Source organism: Lissotriton helveticus, chromosome 5_1 (assembly GCF_964261635.1).
Source record: "Lissotriton helveticus chromosome 5_1, aLisHel1.1, whole genome shotgun sequence".
Lineage (NCBI taxonomy): Eukaryota > Metazoa > Chordata > Amphibia > Caudata > Salamandridae > Lissotriton > Lissotriton helveticus.
Genome location: NC_136065.1, coordinates 469057399 through 469079933, shown reverse-complemented (window position 1 = coordinate 469079933; position 22535 = coordinate 469057399). Strand labels below are relative to the sequence as shown.

The 22535-nt window shown below is 47.9% G+C and overlaps 1 protein-coding gene across 1 annotated transcript in view; it reads left to right on the top strand.

Moving 5' to 3' along the window:
- LOC144754670 (S-adenosylmethionine synthase) overlaps positions 1-22535 on the top strand; it is a 135675-nt gene that overhangs the window by 42352 nt on the left and 70788 nt on the right. Inside the window, exon 2 of the mRNA XM_078642756.1 lies at positions 15970-16047. Coding sequence (XP_078498882.1) covers positions 15970-16047 — 78 coding nt within the window. The remainder of the gene's footprint in view (positions 1-15969; positions 16048-22535) is intronic.

Below are 22535 nucleotides of genomic sequence, written 5' to 3'. Positions count from 1 at the left end.
CGTTCTCATCTATAGCATCATTTAAGGATGCACCCCTTGGCGCTGACAGATTATGAATGAGTCTAAACTCGCCTTTCTCTTTTTTGGGGACCACACCAAGTGGGGAACAAACAAAGTTGTGCACCGGTACCGTATCATAGGGACCTGCTATCCTGCCCAGGCGTAATTCTCTCTCATTTTTTGCTGCGACTACCCCGGGGTTATGCTTCACTGACAGTTGGTTCCTACACTCACTCTTGCCTGTGTACCCACCTGCCGGTATCCTGAAACCATGTGAAAAACCTTCCTGAAGTAATTTAGCCGCTGTGTGATCTGGGTATCTGTTCAACCAGGGGATTATTGCCATAACATCAATGGGAGTGTGTGGTACCAAACCCTCCTCCAGTCTATTCAGGTTTCCTTCTCCCCCTGGTCCCCTGATTGCCACCCTTAAATCTGCATGAAGTCTCGGGTGTGAGGGGTGCCCACACAAGGAACAGGCGTGTTTGAACTTACATGTGCCCGCTGCCCTAGTACAGGACCGTTTGTTGAAATCCCAACATACACCCTTTTTATCCCCCCAACCCTTACCCTTCCCTGGCACCTCACTTCCCTGCGCATGCCGAAAGGGCTGTTGCGGTTTGGACGGGTATACTTTCTGTGCACCTGTTGGCCCCATTGCTGCTGATCCCCCAGTTATCTGGCTGTACCATGACAGGGAATCTACCAAAGTAACCATATCCCATGTTAAAGAGTTATTGAATTATTTTGCTTTCCTGAACGCAATGTCATATTCCTTCCACCCGTCCCCCACGTGTTTCTCGCTCCACATTGCAATCCTGCTTTGGTAGCAGGCCATCTCTGCGTGTAGATTGGGTGACTTTTCAGCAGTAATTGCACTGAATACGGAAAATGCCCTCATCCAGTTAATGAATGTCTCCTCTACTCTGAACTTAACCAACTCTGTTCTCCATTCACTGGGCAACATCCGTTCCTTTTGCGACTTAGCATATTCAAGTACCCTATTATCAAGTAGCAAAGAGAAAATGTTGATATATTTGCCTGCCCATATCATCTCTTTCACAGCCTGGGAAACATGTTGCGCAAGATTCTCCCTCCTAGAGGGTATAGCAGCATCCTCTAGCAACGGCAAAGCCACCTCCTTACCACTGTTAGTGACTTGCGGTGCTGCACCATCCTTCTTAGCCGTCTCATCGCTGGAGGGACCTGTATGGGAAGGAAGTGGTGCCGCTGGCGCTGCCGCACTCGCCCTGGCCAACTTAATCATTTCGACCAGTTTCACGGCTTCAGCTGAATGATCCTGTGAAGATGGCAAACCCCCCCCCCCCCCCCCCCCCCCAACTGCAACCAGGGTAGAACGGCGGCTATCTGGGATGCCAGTTCTGCCGGGACCGAGCTGGCCGGTGGTGTCGTTACCCCGGCGGGGATGGGAGCAGTGGGGATGGGGATAACAGGGGCAATTACCTCGCGTGGGGCCACCAGAATAGCTACATTAACCTGGGCTGGGACCACCGGGGGCACTACGGGGGTGTCCATAGGCAAAGGAGTATCAGTAGGTACTCCCACTGGCATTCCCCCTCCCTCAGCCGAGTTCCTTGGCACCGTGCCTCCCCTTTTTTTGGACTTGCCCCTCTTAGGGGGAGTGACAAAATCACCTCTGGGCAATGGGGGATTAGTAACCCTTCTCGGCCTGGCTTGTGGTCCCGTGGGGCCATCCAACCTCTCATTAATTTCTGCCACACTCCTCCCCAGCTCGTCTATTTTCCCAAGACGCTTGTCCATCGCACTCATCTTACGCATCATAGTTTGAAACATTAGCTCCATGTGAGCACTCTTGTTGGCCGCCTTCTTATTCACTCGTGGGCCTGGCATTCTAGCACAATACCCCCGTGCACTCTCTTCCCAGCCTAACAAGTCTCTGAGTGCACGTGTGCACTTGTACCTTCTTCGTAGATGGGGGATGTGAAGCTGGCCGTAAGCACCATGCAACTGTGACCGCCAACACACTAGCTAGTCTTAGCGTGTGGGCGAGCGCCAACCCCTTGTAGGAAGGTCTCAAGCCCGGCGGCCCTCCAGAAGCAATGAAGTGCAGGCCCGCCTCACTCCCCTTACCACCGACCTCCTGTGTGTCCCCTGTCCGATGCCGACCTCAGCGCCCCCGATCTGTTCCCTTGCACAGAAGACGCAGCCAAATCAAGGAGTCCCGGAATCAAGCTTCCTAGTGGGAAACAAATGTTAATATTCTGTACAAGCTTTCTTATCACCCAGTGCAAAGAAGCACCAGGCACCCTGCGGGGATACAGCCCCTGTAGCACCGGAACGCAAAAGAAAGAAGGGGAAAACAGTGCCTTAATCACCAAACCCCAATGCCTACAACAAGCAGAAATAAGCAAAACGTCTTAACACCTTACTCCTGCAAGTACTGTAATACATCCAGCACAGCAGCACCTTTTAAAAGCTTAAAAAACGTTCAAAAACATGCAATTCAGTGGCTGCCCTGCTGGCCTCCTATTTTCAACCTTACATTATGCTTTACTGGGTTTAAGTTACTTATCCCTGCATGTATTATAATACCTAAAGAACAGCAGCCCTTTTGAAAAAAGACCCAACATGCAGCACCTTTTAATAAAGATACAAACAAGCAAACCCTTACTGGTCTCCCATCCAATAGCTGCCCTGCTGGTTCCTGCTTCGCTAAAAACGAACGTTTTCACTTTACCGTCCCATTTAATGTGAGAGAGGGGATTTTTCCCCGAGGACACGCCGGTTGAGAGATAGCCTCGCTCCTATTCCCCACCAAAACCGAGCCACCCCCCCCCCCGTAAAATACCTTGATTTTGCAGCGCTCTCGAAGGACCGAAGCACCGGAAGGAAGCTTTACCTCCCCGAGCCACACACCGTCGAAATACCTCGCCTCAGCCACACAGCGCGCACGAGGCACCGGAACCTTTGCACAGACCGCCGGTGATCTAGGTCCACAGCTACTCGGTCCCAGGAACTGGTACTGAGGGAATCCAAGCGACGACTGGCTCTCAATGATCCTGTAGAGAAAAATAAAATTAAAGTAGAAGCCCCAAGCGTGGGGAAGCGAGGTCTGCGGGGAGCGAGTCGGAGGCAAAGAGGGCGCTCCGTCTGCTGTCTTGTTTTCGTCTGTCAGATTCCTTCTGACAGTGGTGAGTTTTTGGATACCGAGGCAGTAGCCTCATTACTCCACAATCATTTTGAATTTTTTAGTCGCTGTTTAGATTGTCTTATTGATGTGTGACGCTTGGTCACAGTTGAGGTTGCATCACATGGTCATCTCAGTGATGGGCCGCGGGTAGCGGTCGATTGAGTATGCAGAATTGTCAGCATGTTTCCTCAGGGGGTCTTGTCTTTGTCCATCAAGTTCCTTCTGATAGTGTTGAGTTTTGGTTGCTTGCCGAGGCTGTTATGCCATCTGGCAGCGGTGGGTTTTGTGTACCTGCCGGCGTTTGCCTTCAAGCAGTGCTGAGTTTTTGGATGCTGCGTTTCTGTTTCAGTTTCGCAAGGTTAGCGCTTCAATGGGACGCGGGTAGCGGTCAAATGGGTTCGTAGAGATGTCTGCGAGTTTCCTGATCAGTGGGTTTTCCTTTTGATCTAATCCTGTGTAGAATTTCCTGTTGAGTTTGAGGAGATGGTCGTCCAGCATCTCAATCCCTAAGTCTCTGTGGAGGTCTGCTGTTCGTGTGAACATAGGTGCACCTGCTGCAATCCGTAAGGCCTTGTTCTGTACTTTCTGTAGGTCCATCCGAAGCTGTGGGCGGCAGCCACTCCAAACTGGTGAAGCGTATGTCATAGTTGGTCGAATTATTGCAGTGACTACTCGCACCTTGCTCTGCATGGGCATCGACTTGGTCTTCAGGAGTGGGTATAATGCAGCCAGTTTGGATGCTGCTTTCTGGCAGGTCTTCTCTATGTGGTTTCTCCAGCTGAGTTTAGAGTCCAGAGTCACCCCCAGGTAGGAGCTGCTGTTTTCCCATTTGACCTCGTCCCCGTTGAGGAGGATCTGTGGGTGTTTCCTGTTCTGCTTCCTGGTAAATAATGTTGCAGTGGTTTTGCCCGTGTTCAAGGTGATCTGCCAGTCGCTGTACCATTCGGAGAGTCTGCAGAGCGATGTCTCCAGGTTCTTAGCCACTTCCTTGTCGCTGAAGGATTGAGAGATGACCGCGACATCATCTGCGTAAAGGGCAAGATCAGTCTTCTTTAGGTCCGTGGGGATGTCGTTTGTGAATATGTTGAAGAGGAATGGTCCTAGGATTGATCCCTGAGGCACTCCAGCAAGAATTGGGCGTGGCGATGAGCATTCTTCTCGCACTGCCACGTGAAAGGTCCGATTTGTCAGGTAGCTGGACAGTAGCATGACCAGGTAGCTGGGAAACTGGAGCTTGATAAGTTTATAAAGCAGTCCCTCGTGCCATACTCGGTCAAACGCTTTGGCTACATCCAGAAAGACTACTCCGGTAGACTTGTTGATGTTGAAACCATGGCTGATGATGTCCACAACTCTGAGGAGTTGGTGATTGGTTGAGTGATCTTTCCGGAACCCAAACTGTTCTTTGGCAAGGAGGTTGTTGCTTGTCGCAAAGTCCACGAGTCGGGCGTGGATAACTTTTTCAAAGAGTTTTGATAGGCCAGATAGTAGACATATGTGCCGGTAATTTGCAGGATCTCGCAGTGGTTTCCCAGCCTTGGGGAATACGACGACTCTTGCTTCTTTCCAGGTGTTTGGGAAATACTGGTGCTTCATGCATGCGTTAAATATCTCAGCAAGGTGATCCACTGCAGTATCTGGTAGCATCTTGATGGCTTGGTTGACTATTCTGTCCTTCCCTGGTGCCTTGCCGTTTTTTAGTGTTTTTGCCAGGTCCAGTAATTCGCCCATTGAGCATTCCTCAATGTGTGCAGTTTCTGTTTCTGGTGGGTGCTCCCGGTGATGCTTGGCGACCTCTTGCTCTACTTCTGGTGCCAGTTTGCTTGCCTGGTTGGGCCTGAATGATGCCTCCAGCGTGTCAGCGAAGACCTCAGCCTTATCCCTGCTGCTGCATGCCAGGTGAGTCGTCCCTTGTATCGGTGGGTTTGGTTCCTTCTTCCCAGTCAGGCGGCGGGTCATTCTCCAGAGAGAGTTGTCTGAGTCCTTAAGGTTGGCTGTAGCTGCTTCCCATTTTTCGCCTCTATGCTGGCTTATTTGCATCTTCAGCTGTCTTGTCAGTTCATTATACTTCTTCAGCAGGTCGGGGGTGCGGTTCCTTTGCCACTCTCTGCGGGCTCTGTTCTTGGCAGCTATTGACTGCTTGATGCCCTTCGGGAGATCGTAGATAGAGCATCGTTGTAGTTTCTGCTCTGGAATGCTGCGCTCAATAGCTGTGTGGATTGAAGCTGTGAAGTGGTGAATCGCCTGGTCAATGTCTTCAGTGCTTCGCAGGGGACCTGGGACCAGTGTCTCCTCCAGGCATCTCTTGTATAGGCACCAGTCCGCCTTCTTGAAGTTGTGTCTGATGCCCTGCAGCTGGTCTTCAAGTACGTCTCCAACTGTGATCAATACTGGGTTGTGGTCGGATGTCAGCGCTGTTAGGGTTTCAAGCTCCATAGACTGGGAGAGATTCTTCATGACCACAATGTCCAGAACATCTGGTTTATGCAGTGCAGAGCCTGGATAGTGCGTTGGTTGAGTCGGGCCGGCCACTACAAAGTCCTCCTTCTTTGAGTGGGCAAGTAGGGCGTGTCCTTTGCTGTTTCCCGTCCGAGAGTTCCAGCATTTGTGCTTGGCATTAAGGTCGCCTCCAATTAGTGTTGGGATGCTGGGGTCCAGTAAAGCATCCAGGTCCTTTGGGCTTAGCTTGCCTGGGGGTGAGTAGGCGGCGATCAGCCGCAGCGGGCCTGCAGATGTCTGAATCTGTATGCCAGTTGCTTCAATGCTCCCAACTGGTGGTAGAGAGATCTTGTGGTGCTTCACTTTTGTGCTGACGATCACCGCTGTTCCCCCACCCTTGGCTCCAGTGGTGCGATCTGTGCGGTATACCCTGTGGTTTGCTATGTTGAGCTTCTGGCTTCCTTGAAGGTGGGTCTCGGAGATAAGCGCTATATCCATGTCCATGGTTTCCATCAGGTGCAGGAGTTCTGCAGTTTTCTTCTGAATGCCATTAGCATTCCACATCACGAAGAGGGAGTTTCTTTTAGATTTTGCTGCCATTGCTGGTGTTTTCTTCGCCCTGGAAAAGTCCGGCGATAATATTCGCCACCATTGTCACCACCGGGTGGATGTTCATATCTGCAACCGTTTTTGCAATCTTCGCAATGAGTTCCTGCCAGTTGATGGCTGAGCCTATTTCACAGGATGGTCCCGGTGCGGTTGTTGGAGGTGGGCTGGTTGAGCCTGGTCCACCGGATGGTCCCGGTGCTGTTGTGGGAGGCGGGCTGACTTGTTTCGGTACCATGACGTCCGCGTATGTCCTTCCATCCACGTGTGCTTCTCTACTGTTGTCGGTTGTATTGGGGGTTGGGATCCTGTGGTCCAGTGCAGGTCTGCGGTTGTAGGTCTTCCTTTGGTGCTGGTCTGTTGCTGATGATTGTTGGGAAGACCTTTGTGGTTGTGGGGGTGGCTTGCGGTGTTCAACCTTCTTTGCATTCTGTAGATAGGGACAGCCGCGATAGCTCGCTGGGTGGGGTCCTGCGCAGTTGGCACACTTTGCTGGTTCGGTTTCCCGGTTCCTTGTGCATTGGGTGGAGGTGTGTTCACCTCCGCAGCGTACACACTTTGGCTTCTGTTGGCAGAAAGCAGAGGTGTGCCCCAGGCGCTGACAGTTGTAGCACATGACTGGTCCTCGTTTCCCTCTAGGTGCTTCTGTGGTTACGATGCAGCCGCAGAGCCGTGTGACTGCTGAAAGGTCCGCTGGTTTCCCGTCGTGGCTTGCTGACAGGGTTACGACAAAGAGGGGAAATTTCTTGCTCTTGTCTGCTGGAGAGGCAATCTGCGCGATATTTTTGACTGGAAGCCCGCGTTCAGCTAAGTCCCCAGTGATGTGGTCAAGTGATGCATTTGCTGGGAGTCCCCGTATTACAAAGCGCTGGGCTTTTGCAGTGGTCATTGGGAAGGTGTAATACTCCATTTTCTGTTCGGTGAGTGTGCTGGTCACGCTCCTGTAGTCTTCTGGGGTGGTGAGCATAAGCTTGGCGTGGTCTTGCCTGGGCTTGATCGTGTAGGGGGAGTCGCAGTGTTCATCCAGCATCTCCACGAGGTCCTTGTGTGTGGGTAAGTTCTTCAGGATGATGGGGGGGATCCGTAGTCTTTTTGTGGGACCTGGAGAGGTCCCTGGTTCAGCTGCCCCGTGGTCCTGAGGGTTGGCGTCGCAGTCCTGGGTAAGTTGGAGAGCCTGATAGCGGTTTGAGGTTGGAATTGTAGGACTGATGAGAGGTGGGCGGGCAAGCTTTGCATGTTTTTCCGGCGAGCTTGGAATTGAGTCGCGTCCCTTTCTTTTTGCCTGAGTGCGCCATTCCGTGTCGTCTCCGGTGTTGCAGGGTTGAGTCCCGGCGTCTGCATCCATGGTTGGTGCTGCTTGGTGGGGGGGCTGTGGGTCGCCTTGGGTAGACATAGGGTAGTAGCTATGGGGCTTCTACGGGTATAGTAACACTAAGTTTTTTGCTAAGAAAAACCTGAAATTCACAGACAGTGTTGCTAGGGAGTCGCAAGATCCAGAGTATCAAAAGGTCAATTGATGCAAAACCACAGTCTCAGAATCAGCTGTTGTAAAATCACAAATGCAGACAATGCAGGAGGATAGCACAGCGTATAGCAGGTCAGAAAGCGCAGGTAGCAAACTATGCAAAACCACAGGTTCAGTAAATGCAAGTTCACAAATGCAGGCAATGCAATATAATATTACAAATGCTAAACAATGCCAGGGAATAGCGCAGCGTTTAGCAGAGGCGCAGGGAAGAAACGATGCGAAAACCACAAATTCAGTTAATACAAGGTCACAATTGCGAGCAATGCAGTAGAATATGATAGTATTTACCAGGTTAAAAAGCACAGAATCAACTCACAAGTGCAGTTTTAGCAGGTACTCACTGTTTTGTTGACCCCCGGCAATCCAGCGGCGATTCTCCGGAAGACAGCACGCCCCCACGGCAGGAACAGTCAGTCCAGGTGGATGGGTCTTGGGGAGGGTCTGGGGGAAGCCCTTGGTATTCTCAGGCAGTCAGCCTGCTTGCCTGCCCCCCTCTCTGGTGCGCAGCCTGGCCCCGGTCAAGCCAGGGAGACGCAGGCCCAGCACCCAAGAGGAGCTAGCTGTGAAATGGGGCTAGCTCTTCTCCTTCCCCTCCTTGGTGCGCAGCCTGGCCCCGGTCAAGCCAGGGAGCGCAGGCCCAGCACCTTAGAGGAGTGGGGAGAGAGAGCGTGGAGCGAGGGAGGGAGAGGCCCTACTCAGGTGCTGCCATCAGCTGTAGCTTCCCCTCCTTGGAGCGCAGCCTGGCCCCGGACAAGCCAGGGAACGCAGGCCCAGCACCGTGGAGGAGCAGGCAGGCAGCGAGGCGCGAGGGCGGGAGGGCGGGGGGGGGGGGGAGCCCTAATCAGCTGCTGCTCCGCTCGCTCCCCGGCCCTCTTATGCGCCTGTCCTGCTGGGGGGTCCCCGGCCCTGCTGACCCGCCCCCCAGACTAACCGCCCCCATGCCCCGGAAGCTCTCCAGCTGCTTCCGGGTCACGGGGGAGGCTTCGGCCTATTGGTGGTGGGGCGCGCCGTGCGCGTCATCGCCAGGCGACACGCCCCACCACCGACAGGTGCCGCACTTTTCATTAGAGCCGTAAGTAGACCAGAGTAGGATGCACGCACTGCTGTGACTCGCATCTAGTAAAGTCACGTTCAGGTAGGCTCTAGGTGCAATGAAAGAAAACGCTGTGGAATAACAGAAGAGCTGTGTTTGTCCCTTTAAACCTGCATAGTCACGTTAGCAGGACTGTGTAGCTAGGGTAGAATTCTTGTGTAAATGTTAAGGCAACGCTTATGGCTTGCCTGTGGATGGAAACAGTACTCTCTCGCGTGGGTTTAGGGAGCTAACTACCACTTCTGGCATCTTTGCTCATAGTTCATGTTTTCTGTAACACTGTCTTACATGTCTTAGGACAGCAGGTGCACATTAGGTCAGACCCTCAACTCAAGCAGAGAATGACGCTCAAAACCTGTGCAATGCGCTGACTGTCTAAAATTGAGGGAAAGAGTTGTTCCAAATCGAAAAATGTAAATGAATTACAAATGAGTTTTGCATTTCTACAGCCTTCTGTTAAAATCTTCATTTCTGTCGCCTAAGCTGTGATTCTCTCTTTTTCTCGCACTAGTTTTTTTTATACTAGCTTGTCTGGCCTTATATTTATTTGTCTTGCTTTTTTCCCCCCGACACTCGTGTCTTTCTCTCGTGTTTGTCATGTTTGTCTTTCCCCATTCTCTTACCACAATATCTATTTACCCATCTGTTGTCTCACCAGAGGTCTCTTTTTTTCTCTTTATCCTTCCCATACTTAATCTTTTTATTTGGTTGTTTACCCATTTATTAGTAACATTTGAAAACATTGATATCAAACCTGTTTTGTAAACACAGATTGAACTCAAGAATATGAACTTCAAATATCTTGGCCATGCATAAATATGTTACAATAAACATTTTTTACTTGCACTTAAATCCTTTGTCTCCCACTTATCCAAAATTAACCTATGACGGAAGTTAAAATAGTAAATTAGCGTAATCCTAAAATATGTGGGACGAAAACATGGCTCAATTAAGCAACTAAATGCATCTCTAAACTTTTGTAAGGAAATGTTTATTATACATGGTCTAGATTTTGAAAGTCTTTTTTTACCACATTGGTTTGTGCAGTTTTCACTATCTTCCTATTGCTTCTCTTCCTTCCTCTCTCATCCTCTGTGTTTACTCTTGCTCTTTTTGCACTCTACTGCTCAACAAGCACCTTATCTTTCGTATTTACTGATGTGTGATAAAACCTGAATTTAATTTCTACTGAGAAGCTTTGCATGTCTGGTGATTTGTGCTTATAAGGTTTATTATTCGCCTCCGCTCATTCTGTGCATCTGTTGATTTGCGGTGGGACCTTTGGTTTCAGCTGCAGCTTTAAGGGGGTTTTAATGCAATGGTCTTAAGTGCGCCTTCTGCTGATATAGTGACTCTGTACCCTTATACGTTGACACTAGACTGGAGGGACTTTGTCTGGATGTGTAATACAGCACCAAATAAAATGTTAACAACTTCCCTGCTTAATAACTTCCCAAGAGTGTTGGATGTTTGCTGTTCCTGAAAGTCAGAACCTGCCATTGGTCAATATCCTTGCAGGAGAACTGATCTTCATTGATACCTGTGGGTGTAGAATAAAAGGAAAATTCCTTTCCGAATTCATGCTTCAGCTGTCATAGTACCAACAAATGCTAAGGAAAACCACCCTTCCCCTATTTCAGAAAGAAGGGACTGGCGATGTAGACAAATCATAGCAGTTTTTCTGCGGATAAGCCTCTTCAGCAAAGCAGCAAGGGCATCTGTATGCTATTCTGCAGAAGTATAGAGTGAATTATTAAGTTTAATTGGGATAGAAAAAACAAAAGAATCAATTTCAGTTACATATCCTATTTCCCTGTTTCAAAGGAGCAGCTTGTATAAGTTGCCAGTGCATGTTTGAATTGGTAATCAAAGGCCTTTGGACCAGATAATGTGTTGGCCTATAGCTTTGAACTTGCACATGTTGTCTGTGTGAGGTTAGTGCAAGGAAATGTCAGTAGTACTACTTGATTACTACATAATGTTACTCCCAAACCTACTGATGGACACCTCCAGCTCTCCTACCTATTCTGTGCAGTGATCTCTGCCACGGTGGCGAAGACCTCACACTCCGATATACGTTTCAATAGTAGATGTGGGAGAGACAGGGGAGAATGGCTGGAAAACTGCGAATACCTATTACTTAATGGAAGGTCTTTAAGGAGCGCATGCTAATACAAGTACACACTCACAAATCATTAAGACCATTGTAGTACCTTTCCTATTCACAAACCATGCTTCTAAAGTTAGAATAGTCAGAAAGGTTTCAAACCTGGTGTAAATTTACTCCAGGCTGCCTTGGAGTAAGTCAAGCGCTATAAATGAACACTCACAGATACTAAAAGACACTTCCATAGAAAACTGTGGAGACAGGAAAATAAAGTAACATCCTTTAAGAACTAGTGTTAAATCGATTACGTTATTTCAACATTTAAATTATATGAATTTTTTAATGTTAAAAACATGTCATTTATTTATTTTACTCGAAATGTTTATAATCTTCAATTTAACACCTTGGCTGCGGTCGGAATACCGCGCCGGTGCTGGACATTCCGATCGCGGGCGTGGCCATGACGGCTCCCGGCTGTCATCCGCACACGCCCACCGTGACGCATGACGACCGGGAGCCGTCATCAGTACCGAAGGGGTTAAAGTACATTTATAAACCTTAATTACTGTATGCTTTACTGGCAGCGATTTAAAAAAAAAAAAAAAAAAAAAAAAAAAAAAAGTCCCCAGAGTGTCACGCTGCGAGTAAAGCAACCAGTCCCTGCGTGCACATCTTCTGTCGTGTCCGTCCGTGTGCACATTTGGAATCCGTATCGATTCCAAAAGTCCCTCGCCATGGTGAGAGCTGCGTATGCGCACTGCTAACGCTAGGCGAGACCTAAAAAACACATGTTTACATCTACATTGATCACCCCCCAAAAATCTCACGGCAACCCAAAGGTACAATTAAAATGAATGAAAAGTACAATATTGCTGCTGTCCTGTTGGTACTCCCGTCCCTTGTCCCTCAAGCATCCCAGATGCTTTATTTAGTGAGCAACGTTCTACAGCGCAATCCCTCATGTGTATGGCACGTCTATATTAGTACAAATGTGTGCTGCAGTACAATAAATTACCTGCTAAAGTGGTGGCAAATGTAAAATTCTAAGCAAATAAGAGTTGTATTACAACTGCTCCCACGCCAGAATGGATTCCGTGCAGGTCATAGCACCGAAACAGCTCTCTTGGCTGTGGTGGAACACATAAGGAAGATGTTGGATCAGGGTCAGACGGCGGCACTGATCCTTTTGGATCTAAGTGCCGCTTTCGACACGGTGTCCCATCAGATTTTATTACATCGTCTGATGGAGGCTGGAGTCGGAGAGACGGCACTTGAGTGGTTTCGCTCTTTTCTTAAGGATCGAGGTTTTAAAGTGTCCACCCCCCCTTTTGTTTCTGTGTCACGTCCTATTCTTCAGGGTGTTCCCCAAGGTTCGGCTCTTAGTCCCACTTTATTTAATTTGTATGTTCAGCCTTTGGCGGAGGTTGCCCATAGTTTTGGTCTTTCCTTAGTGTCATACGCCGATGACACGCAGCTGGCGGTGGCACTGAATGGAGACTCCAGCATGGACGCCCCCACCTTCCAGTCAGCGTTAAAAGCTGTTGCTGGCTGGATGGCGGACAACCGATTACAACTAAATGCCTCTAAGACCGAGGTCATTATCTTCGGTAAGGAAAGTGGTCTATGGGGAGATCAATGGTGGCCTACTGATCTTGGCCCTGTGCCTACCCCTGTGAGTGAAGTCAGAAACCTTGGGGTGTGGTTCGACGACAAGCTTTCTTTTATTTCCCATACCAAACGCGTGGCTGGCGTATGTTTTGGTACTTTGCATGGTTTGAGACCCATTTTTAAATTTTTCGATGCTGAGACAAGACAGATCATGGTCCAGGCTCTGGTTCTTACCAGACTGGACTATGCCAACTCTCTGTTTTTGGGCTTAAACCAGGCCGAACTGTCCCGTCTCCAGAGGGTTCAGAACGCGGCGGCTAGGATGCTTGTCGGCCTCCCGAAATTTGTCTCAGCCCGCCAAACCATCCGCAATCTTCATTGGCTTCCGATTGAGCAAAGAGTTAAGTTTAAAGCCCTCTGCTTAACTTTTAAAATCCTCAACCTAGCCTCTCCCCCGATCCTTGCACAGACTATTCTGCACTATGCTCCTACCAGAGCTCTTCGCTCTGCTAGTCTTAACCTTGTCATAGTGCCTCGTTTTAAAAGGGCTAGAGTGGGTGGTCGCTCGTTTTCAGTGCTGGCGGCTGCTCTTTGGAATTCTCTTCCAGCTCCACTCCGCTCAATTTCAGATTTGCTTCCTTTTAGGAAGACCTTGAAGACTTTTCTTTTCTCCACAGTTTAGTCTGTTTTTTGTCCAGCTTTCTTAATCGTGTTGTGTTATTCAGATCTCCAAGCGCCGGGACGCCTCTTGGCTGCGGCATCCGCGCGCTATATAAAAAATAGTTAACATAACATAACATAACATAACAAAGAAAAGTAAGTACTACAGGAAATATGAGTGATGATGAAAATCAGTGAAAAGTAAGCAAGAAGTTTAATATGCAGTATTATTGTGAGTTTTACGTTTGATTATTGATGCTTGAATAAATTAGTTTCTGGCTAATCCCTTGTTTTCTTCATAGGTTGTACTGCATTCATTTGCATAGGAAAATGCATGATAATATGTTTGAATTCTTCTTTTTCTCTCCAGTCATGGCTGTTTCCTTTGAAAGAAACCTACTTTTCCCCTGAATTGGTTGAGGTATTACCACAATGCCCAGTTAATTACTCCTGTTCATAGATTCTGCTAATTAGGCCCTCGTTACGAGAGGCTGATACTCCTGTTACCGGCTCCGTCAGCAGTAGAGCTCTGCTCGGTTCCCTGGGTTGCTCGCGTTTCCTCTGGAGAGTTCCGCTACATAAAACAACTGAAATCACCTAGAAGTAACTGTGAGAATGAGCAATTGCCAGGGAAATTTTAACCCTGAATTACCTTTTCTTTTAACATTCTCCCCATAATTCCTCAAATGATTCGAAGGGTTCATCCTGGACTAACGGGAATGCTGTATTGGTAGCCCCTGGGGGTGCTACATGAACATTCATTCATCCATGGACCTCTTAATGAGGCCTGTGGTGATTTTCTTGTTCACCAGAATCCGGTAGGTCAGTCATACCCCATCAGTTGCATAACCTTTGAAATGTTTTAGTAAGAACCATAGTAGGAGATGAAAATGGCTTGTCATTCATGTTAATTGACAGTCATTCACTTCATCACTTTTACTTGACATGCCTATGCCCTTAGGAGTTATGTATATCCAGTAAATAAACGTAATTAATTAAATAATGCATTGCGTTGAGTTCACATCTTGTTTGTAAAGTTTTAGTGACGCATTCCTAGCTCACTCTATCCTTTTGAACCTCATTTGTGTGTTTTGTGACAATGCCAGTATTTTTAAACTTGCGTTGCTGATGTTTTTAGGTGCATTTATAAAAGATTTTCAACACAGTAGGTAATTTGTAAGTAGGCAGCACCAACTCAGCATCATCTCAGCACGGCGCCAACTCCGCAACACCTGAGCACCAGTGCACCACCTCCACATGACTCAGCACCATCTCAGCACAGCACCACCTCCTCATCAGCGCACGACCGTACCACCAGTACAGCACCACCACAGCACAAACTCATCATCATTCAGCTCCAACTGAGCGACAGCTCAGCACCACCTGAGCACCAGCGCAGCACTGTCACCTCAGCATGACTCAGCACCACCACAGCATGACTCAGCTCCACCTCTGCACCAGCACAGCATCTCCTCAGCATCACTCAACACCACCTCGGCATCAGCACAGCACCACCTCCTCATTAGTGCACCTCCACCTGTGCAACACCACTTCAGCACCAACGCAGTACCACCTCAGCAGCAGGTTGGCGCCAATGCAGCACTGCTTCAGCACATCACCACCTGAGCATCATCGCAGCAACACCTCAGCACAGCACCAACTCAGCATCACTCCGCACCAGCACAGCTCCACCACAGCATCACTCAGTACTACCACAGCATCACTCAGCACCCCCACAGGATCCCTCAGCAACAATGCAGCATATCCTCAGCATTACTCACCAGCACCACCTCAACATCAACACAGCACCACCTCCGCATTAGTGCACTAGCGCATCACCAACTCTGCACCAGCGCAGCCCCACCACAGCATTTGCACAGTGCCACCTCAGTACATCACCACCTCAGTAGCAACTCAACACCAATGCAGCACCACTTCAGCATTATTGCAACACCATCTCAGCACCAGTGTAGCATTACTCAGCACCACCTACGCCCCAGTACTGCACCACCAAAGCATCACTAAGCACCACCACAGTATCACTCTGCCACGCGTCATGATCACGCAGCACCATGTCTGCACAAGCACATCACCTCCGCACCAGTGCAACATCACCTCAGCACCAGCACAGCATCAGCGCAGGACCAAATTGGCATGACACAGCACCATCTCAGCACAGCACCACCTCCTCATCAGCGCACTACCTCAGCACTAGGGCAATACCACCACAGCACAAACTCAGCATCACTCAGCACCAACTGAGCGACAGCTCAGCATCACCTGAGCACCAGCGCAGCACTGTCACCTCAGCATGACTCAGCACCACCACAGCATCACTCAGCTCCGCCTCTGCACCAGCACAGCATCTCCTCAGCATCACTCAACACCACCTCTGCATCAGCACAGCACCACCTTATCATCAGTGCACCTCCACCAGTGCGACACCACCTCAGCACCAGCGCAGCCTCACCTCAGCAGCAGGTTGAGCTGAGTGCACTGCATGCATAGGGAGTACAAGTTGAGGCCTTAGCTTCTCCTGACTGCTCACTAGCCGTCTAAAAAAGCGCCTTTCCAAAGACTGGCCTATCCCCATGTCCTTGCTTACTCTGGCTTACGCGTGAATTTGGAATAATTATCCTGGTATCTAAGGTGCTTGCCTTTAGTTTGCGACCACGAACTCCTATTAAATGTAGTGCACTTGTTCCACTTTTGTGTCTTGCACTCTTTCATGTCTGCTTTTTTGTGTTTTATTACAGATAAGATCTGCGATCAAATCAGCGATGCAGTGTTGGACGCTCACCTCAAGCAGGACCCAGATGCAAAGGTGGCTTGTGGTAAGAGATTTTCCGTGTCCCTTGACTTCTGTATTCATTTTGTTAGCCATTTTTTGGTACTGCTTGGCCATTTTACAACTACTTTAAAGTGGCTACAGGTAAGGGAAGCTCTAGACTAGTATGTCAGAAGTTGGGTTTATCTTTAATCCTGAGTTGGAAAGAAGTTGGAAATCCACAGACATTGCTTGGTGTAGAAACGGATCTCTCTCCAGGCTATGTGTACCTTACTTGTTGGTTGGCTAGCTGGCTGGTGGTGGAATGCTGAATTTGGCCATCCGACCAACGTTTTTAGTTGGAAACCCTTTGAGTTTGAAGAGGAAGAAAGTATTATGACCGCCATTGTACCAAAGGATTTTTTCCCCCAGTGGCCTTAGGGATTATAATCCTCCGAATGTTGCAGAAACTCTAATCCACTGATTTTCAATCCAGATTAACTCCAAAATAACTTTAATTGAACTGCTCGTAGGTGAAATGCTGACCAGAAAGTATGGGCTGGGTGTGTCTTTGGTTTGGCATCGTTTTAGCGAAGTAAACTAAGCCTGAACTCTTGAAACTCAATCTAGGAAACACGTATCTGCTCAGTTAATTAAAATACATGTTTAATATAAGAATTTAGCAACACAAAAAGATGATGAACAGAATGCTGAACGTTGTCAAACATTTACCCCCAGTCACAGATCTGGGTTAAATCCATGACTGGGTCCAAACTGGGGTGACATGGTGATAAAAAAAACGATGGATGTAACTCAGATCTGTAACTGTGGGTGAATGTTTGACAGTGTTCAGCATTCCAGCCATTATCTTTTTGTGTTGCTATAGTTGCCCTTATGGATGGGTCATGCCCAGACGGGGGTCCCGGGCTCGCTATACCACTGGATTCAAGTTAGCTTGGCTGATGAGGGTTGATACCCTGAAACTGGTCCTAGAATGCTTTTTTTCCAGTCCAGGGACTACCTGGCCTGGCAGTTCGGGCTGCATTGTTCCAATGGGTAGCAGGGTGAAGACTGATTTGCATATGGTTGGGTCCAAATTGGGGTGGCATGTTGTGCTAAAAAAACAATTAATTTAACCCAGATTTGTGATTGGGGGTGAATGTTTGAACGCATCTATAATCTTTTTGTGTTGCTATAATATAAGAAATTATCATTTTAGTTGGTTAAGAAGCTTGGTCTAAAGTGGTTAGGAGGTAAGCACATACTTGGAAAGTTTGCGATCACAATGAAAATGTGGCTATTACTTTATAAACTAACCATATATTGACTATGATGCAGGCTCGTAATGTGAAAGTCAGTGTGAGCGTGATTTTAATGCCGCCATTGGAGGAGGCAACTGGGGGGGTTGAGGACAGTCCAATTTCATGGGGCTTTCTATACTGTAATTTTACCCTTTGGTGCTATAATAAGTACATTTAGTTGTTATTGAAAAATGATACTACTAATGGTTATTGACCGGCAAAATGCCAGACACACTTTCTGCCTTGTGCAATTGCAAGTGGATGTCAGTAATTTGCACTAGTGCCCATTACATCTGTATTTCTTATTTAAGCATTGCTTTTCTATCCTGTTCCCATGATGGCGGTGGTATTACCTCCATCGTTGAGACTGTCTTCTTGTCCACACACGTACTGTTGCCAGCATGACATAACTAACCAAGCTTTCTAAAGTATGTGCGCCTCATGGTTGCCATCTGAACTCTCTTTCTTCATTCCCAAATACCAAAAGTCAGCAGAACATTATGTGCATGTGGAGTCTTACTGCTACTGTGGGTCTGTATTGTCTTCCTCCTCTTATCTTGGTGTAGGCACAGGCTTAAATGAGACATGGCTATATATGGGTAAAGTCTTTCACTTCCAGCCCTTGCCTGGCGCCGCTAAAATTCTCATACATATTTATCAACAACTTGAAGAGTAAAAAGAGTATCAAAAAGTAACACCAACGGCTTAAAATTCCTCCACCAAAGCCTTTTGCCTAAAAGGTAATTTATACTGTATTTATTATGGAGTAGCATAGGGTTTTTTAACTGTATGTGGACATTGTTGTTGTACAAATTAATTTGTGCCCCTTTGCCGTTTCATTTTTGATTGTGTTGTACTAACCCTTGAGTCGCGCTTGCAACTAGTTTCGCTTGATCATCTTTCATTACTCATCATTCCCCTGGTCACCTCACCTCCGTTGCTCACCTGTCCATGTAGCGATACTTGCATTTGCCCGCCTAAGCTGTCTAGCCTTACTAGCCAAATGCAAACAGGGTGGAATGGTTAAGGGTGACTTTCTTCAGCCACTTCCTTTTCTGGCCCTATTCAGGCCCAGAGGGCCTGGCCACACAATCCTGCCAAGTTTACTTCTCATGTGTAATAACCTCAGATGTTTCTTATCAATTGTTGACAACTGGGAAGCTCCTTCTCTGTTGTGGAAGGATGACTGTCTTCACACATCTGTCTCCTAATTGGGAAACAGCGTTGCCATTGGGTGCTCCTCTGCTGCTGTTGGTTGGGCCTCAGAGTCTTCTTTGGGTAACACTAGTCTTATTTCTAAAATGTTGGTTCTTCCTGGTTGCAGTTCGTCCACTCCCGGATGGACTTCATTGTCTTTGTGTACTGTATCTATCTTTTCAATAGACGATGGTGCACAGAGGGATCATACATTTTACATTCTAACCTTAAGAGATGCACAATCTTTGTAACTTCATTATTAAAAAAGCTCATGGTTTTTTAGAAAATAAAACTGCTTTGCACAGTGTTCTTGTTGTTGGTTCGAATAAAGTTTCCAAATCTCACAATGGTCTCAGTACTTACAATAATGTTATCCTAATTGTTCCGTTCAGATTGATTTCGAATAACCGAGTCCTTTTTTCGTGTCATTGGATTTAATGTCTGAAACCAAAACATATTCCTCTCACCACCGGAACTTTAAGTCATTAAGGAGACAGCGTGTTAGTAACATCACATTATTAAATTATTCTTAGCAGTAATTAGAATTGTAGCTCGATCTAACAAAGAAAATCCAAGAAGACTGGAAGAAACACTCTGGGGTGTAGGCATATTAATGATCACAGGTTGCTTTTAAAACAAAACTAGCAATGCAAATTTGTAGGCGGTGGTCTTGTCTCCCTTGTATTCCCTCGTCTCTCCATTCGCTGCCAAATCATGGGAGGTTTCAAATGGTTGTCTAATATTTATGCAGCATGTCGTTTTGCAACCCCCTACAAATGTGCAATTTGCAGTAGTTTGGTCACATCGCAAATTGTATTTGCAAACCATCTAGTGTGCATTAATTGCACATCTTGATTTGTTAATTGGAATAGTACGTCATGCCCCAAGTCTTTTGTAGTATTCTTCAGATGTGCAAAATGTTTTTAATATTTTCAATGTTAATTGAATTTGTCTATGATTTTCTGTTCGGCAATATTTCCACAAACATCAATATAATTTTGACTGAATATGAAATTCAAATATTTGTCTTGCAATCACAAAATCTTTGAAATTTCTCACAGTCGCATTCCAATTACCCCAGTATTGGAACTTTCATAGATTCCCATGCTTTGTATCATTCCCCGTCGTCGGAATGGGAGTCTCGGTAACAAAAATACCATAGCTGTAAGTACAAAAGACAATGGAAAAAGGCCTAGGCCTCATTCCCTTTTGTAGCATATCACCCTCTTTGTGTAAAAGAGACCAACATTTGGCATCAGCCACTCAGAAGTGCCTCACCACTTAGAACCTTCCTGAAGGAACCTCAGAGCCTCAGATTTTCTACCGCACGTTGTGCTTAGGGAGTCTACTTTGAGCTCTGCTCAACTTCTACTCTTCAAAAGGATTTACTTCAGAATTTTCTTCAGAATTTTTTCAAATTCAGTTTGGGATTGTTGATGCCATCCAGGATGTCTGAGGTTGAGAAGAAAAAAGCCCTTTTCAAGCCTTGTTCCTCGTGTGGCAAGAAAAGGCTTTTTGTGGAGGATAAGCATAAGGACTGTATATATTGCCTCTATCCAGACCACCAGGCTGCTGACTGCAAAATCTGTCGCACCTTTTCAGCCAAGACCCTCCGTGACCGGGAAGGTAGGCTCTTGACATGGCTTCAAAAGCTTAAAACCAGGAAGGAGACTGTCTCAAGTGACAGTGAGGAGGCAGCGTCGATGGTTTCTACGAAAAGATCAGTGAAAAGGGGTAGGGGTTCCCCTTCGCCTTCTTTGGAAAGATCTTCAAAGGCCTCAAAAGAGACCCCCAGTGAGTCTGAGAGCCAGGGTCCCATCAAATCTCCTCACAAAAGTGTAAAGGAGAGGGCAGGACCATCCACGCCTTCTACAGGTGAGAAGACTGCTACAGCCTTCAGAACACCTTCAACCCAGTCTTCTGAGAGGACTTCAAAGTCCTCGATGACGAAATCACCAAAATCAGGTCTATCGTCGTCGAAGACACCGTCGACAGGAGAGCAACCGTCAACGGCGGGGTCCTCATCATCTACGGAGAAATCGAAGCCGACGACGAAGGTACTGGCGACGAAGGTGTCGACGAAGGATTCGTCGACGACGAAGGTCCTGTCGACGTCGAAGGTTCCGGCGACGTCTAAGGTCCCGTCGACGACGAAAGTCCCGTCGACGACCAAAGTCCCGTCGACGACGAAGGTTCCGTCGACGACGAAAGTCCCGTCGACGAAGGTCCTGTCGACGACGGATACTACTATGGTGTCGTCGATGACGACCGTCTCGTCGACGAGAGCGTCGACGACTTCTACAGTTACAATGACAACAGCTGGCAGGTCGACGGTTTCATCGTCGACGACGCGGATACAACCGTCGACGACAGAACCAACAATACTATCCACAGAAAAGAGGGTTACCATGTCGGTGACGCGGATCACACCGGAAATTACGTCTCCAACGAGTGTATCTTCCCTGATGCCGACTATGCTCCTTCAGGAGGAAGAGTCAGAGGAGGATGAACAGGATACTTACAGCTATGCCAATAGTCCCTCCCAGCTTTTAGTCAAATGCCAAGACACTGACTCAGAGGGCGAATACGGCCACGGGCAGGTTGGTCAACTTCAGCTGCAGCAGCAGCAAGCTGAACAGGAAATGGTTACAATACCAGCATCTTTCCTTCAAGATCTGCATAAGATGCTGCAAGACTATAAATCTAAGGCATGTAGGCCTCTTCCAGTACCGTCAACGCCTAACAGGCCTGCAGGGGCTCCGGCTCCATTTTGACACGTGATTTTCCGGCTCAAGCTTCACCTCACCCTCAATCGTCCTTCCAGCAGGATTCCTCGGGACTGCAAGAGGGCCATAATGATGATGATGATGATGATGATTCCTCGGATGAGGACCAGCAGTCTGATCATCTCTCTAACCCCGATACGGAATATGATGAATATGTCATTGAGCGTCCTGCATCTCCAGTTCCGGACCCGGCGGACTCCCCGCCAGCGGATATTGGGGGCTTCCATTGGCTGATGGAGAGAGCTGCTGCAAGATTTAAATTAGCCATGCCTAAAGTCACTGAAGATTGTTTCTTATATGATTTTAAGGAACCCTTTCGGAAAACTACTAGGTCCATACCTATTGTGGATCACCTATGGAAAGAAGGCATAAAAGCTATGAAACACCCAGCGACGGTGGTCCCAGTGCTACCGCGCCTAGATAAAAAATACAAGGCTACAGATGATGCTCCTGGGGCCTTAACAGGTCACCCAAGGCCGGACTCTGTGATCTCGCAGGCGGCGCAGAGGAAATCGCGTAACCCTTCTGCCCCACTAACAACTCCACCGGACAAGGAAGGGCGGAGGTTAGATAACGTGGGAAAGAGATTCTCATCTATGGCAAGTTTGCTGGTGAGAGCGGCTAATGCCCTAGCGATCCTGGGTAGGTACGACCGCCAGCTCTGGTGCGATGTGGCCCCGTACCTTGACCACCTGCCTCCGGAATCTACGTCTGAGGCAAAGAAGATTTTACTGGAGGGAGAGGCGACATCGATGGAGATCATCGACTGTGCAATGGATATTGCAACAACTGCATTCCGTTCGTTGGCTGGAGCGGCAGTACTCCGTCACCAAGGATGGCTTAAGGCTACTTGGTTTCGGCCGGAGATCCAGAACAAGGTCTTGGATCTCCCCTTTGATGGGGAAGCATTGTTCGGCAAACTCATTGACGAGACCCTGCAGGACATAAAAAAGGACACAGAGACTGCCAGATCCTTGGGGACCCTTCAATACAGGAAGTCTCCTTTCAAAGGATCCAGAGGCTGGGGTGGTTATTACAGAGGATCCTTCCAACAGCAGCGCTATTCCACCACGGGCTCAGGTTCCCAACAATACCGTCAGCCTTATCAACAGCGACAGGGCCAGGCTACCAGCTACTCCAGGCCTTACAATAAAGGAAAGCAGGCGGGTCGTGGACGGGATTCGTCCAAACGCCAATAGCGGCCTCCTGGCTCTTCCTACTGGACCCTCCTTCAGGAAATCATCAGTTGGAGGCAGGGTCACCAAATACCT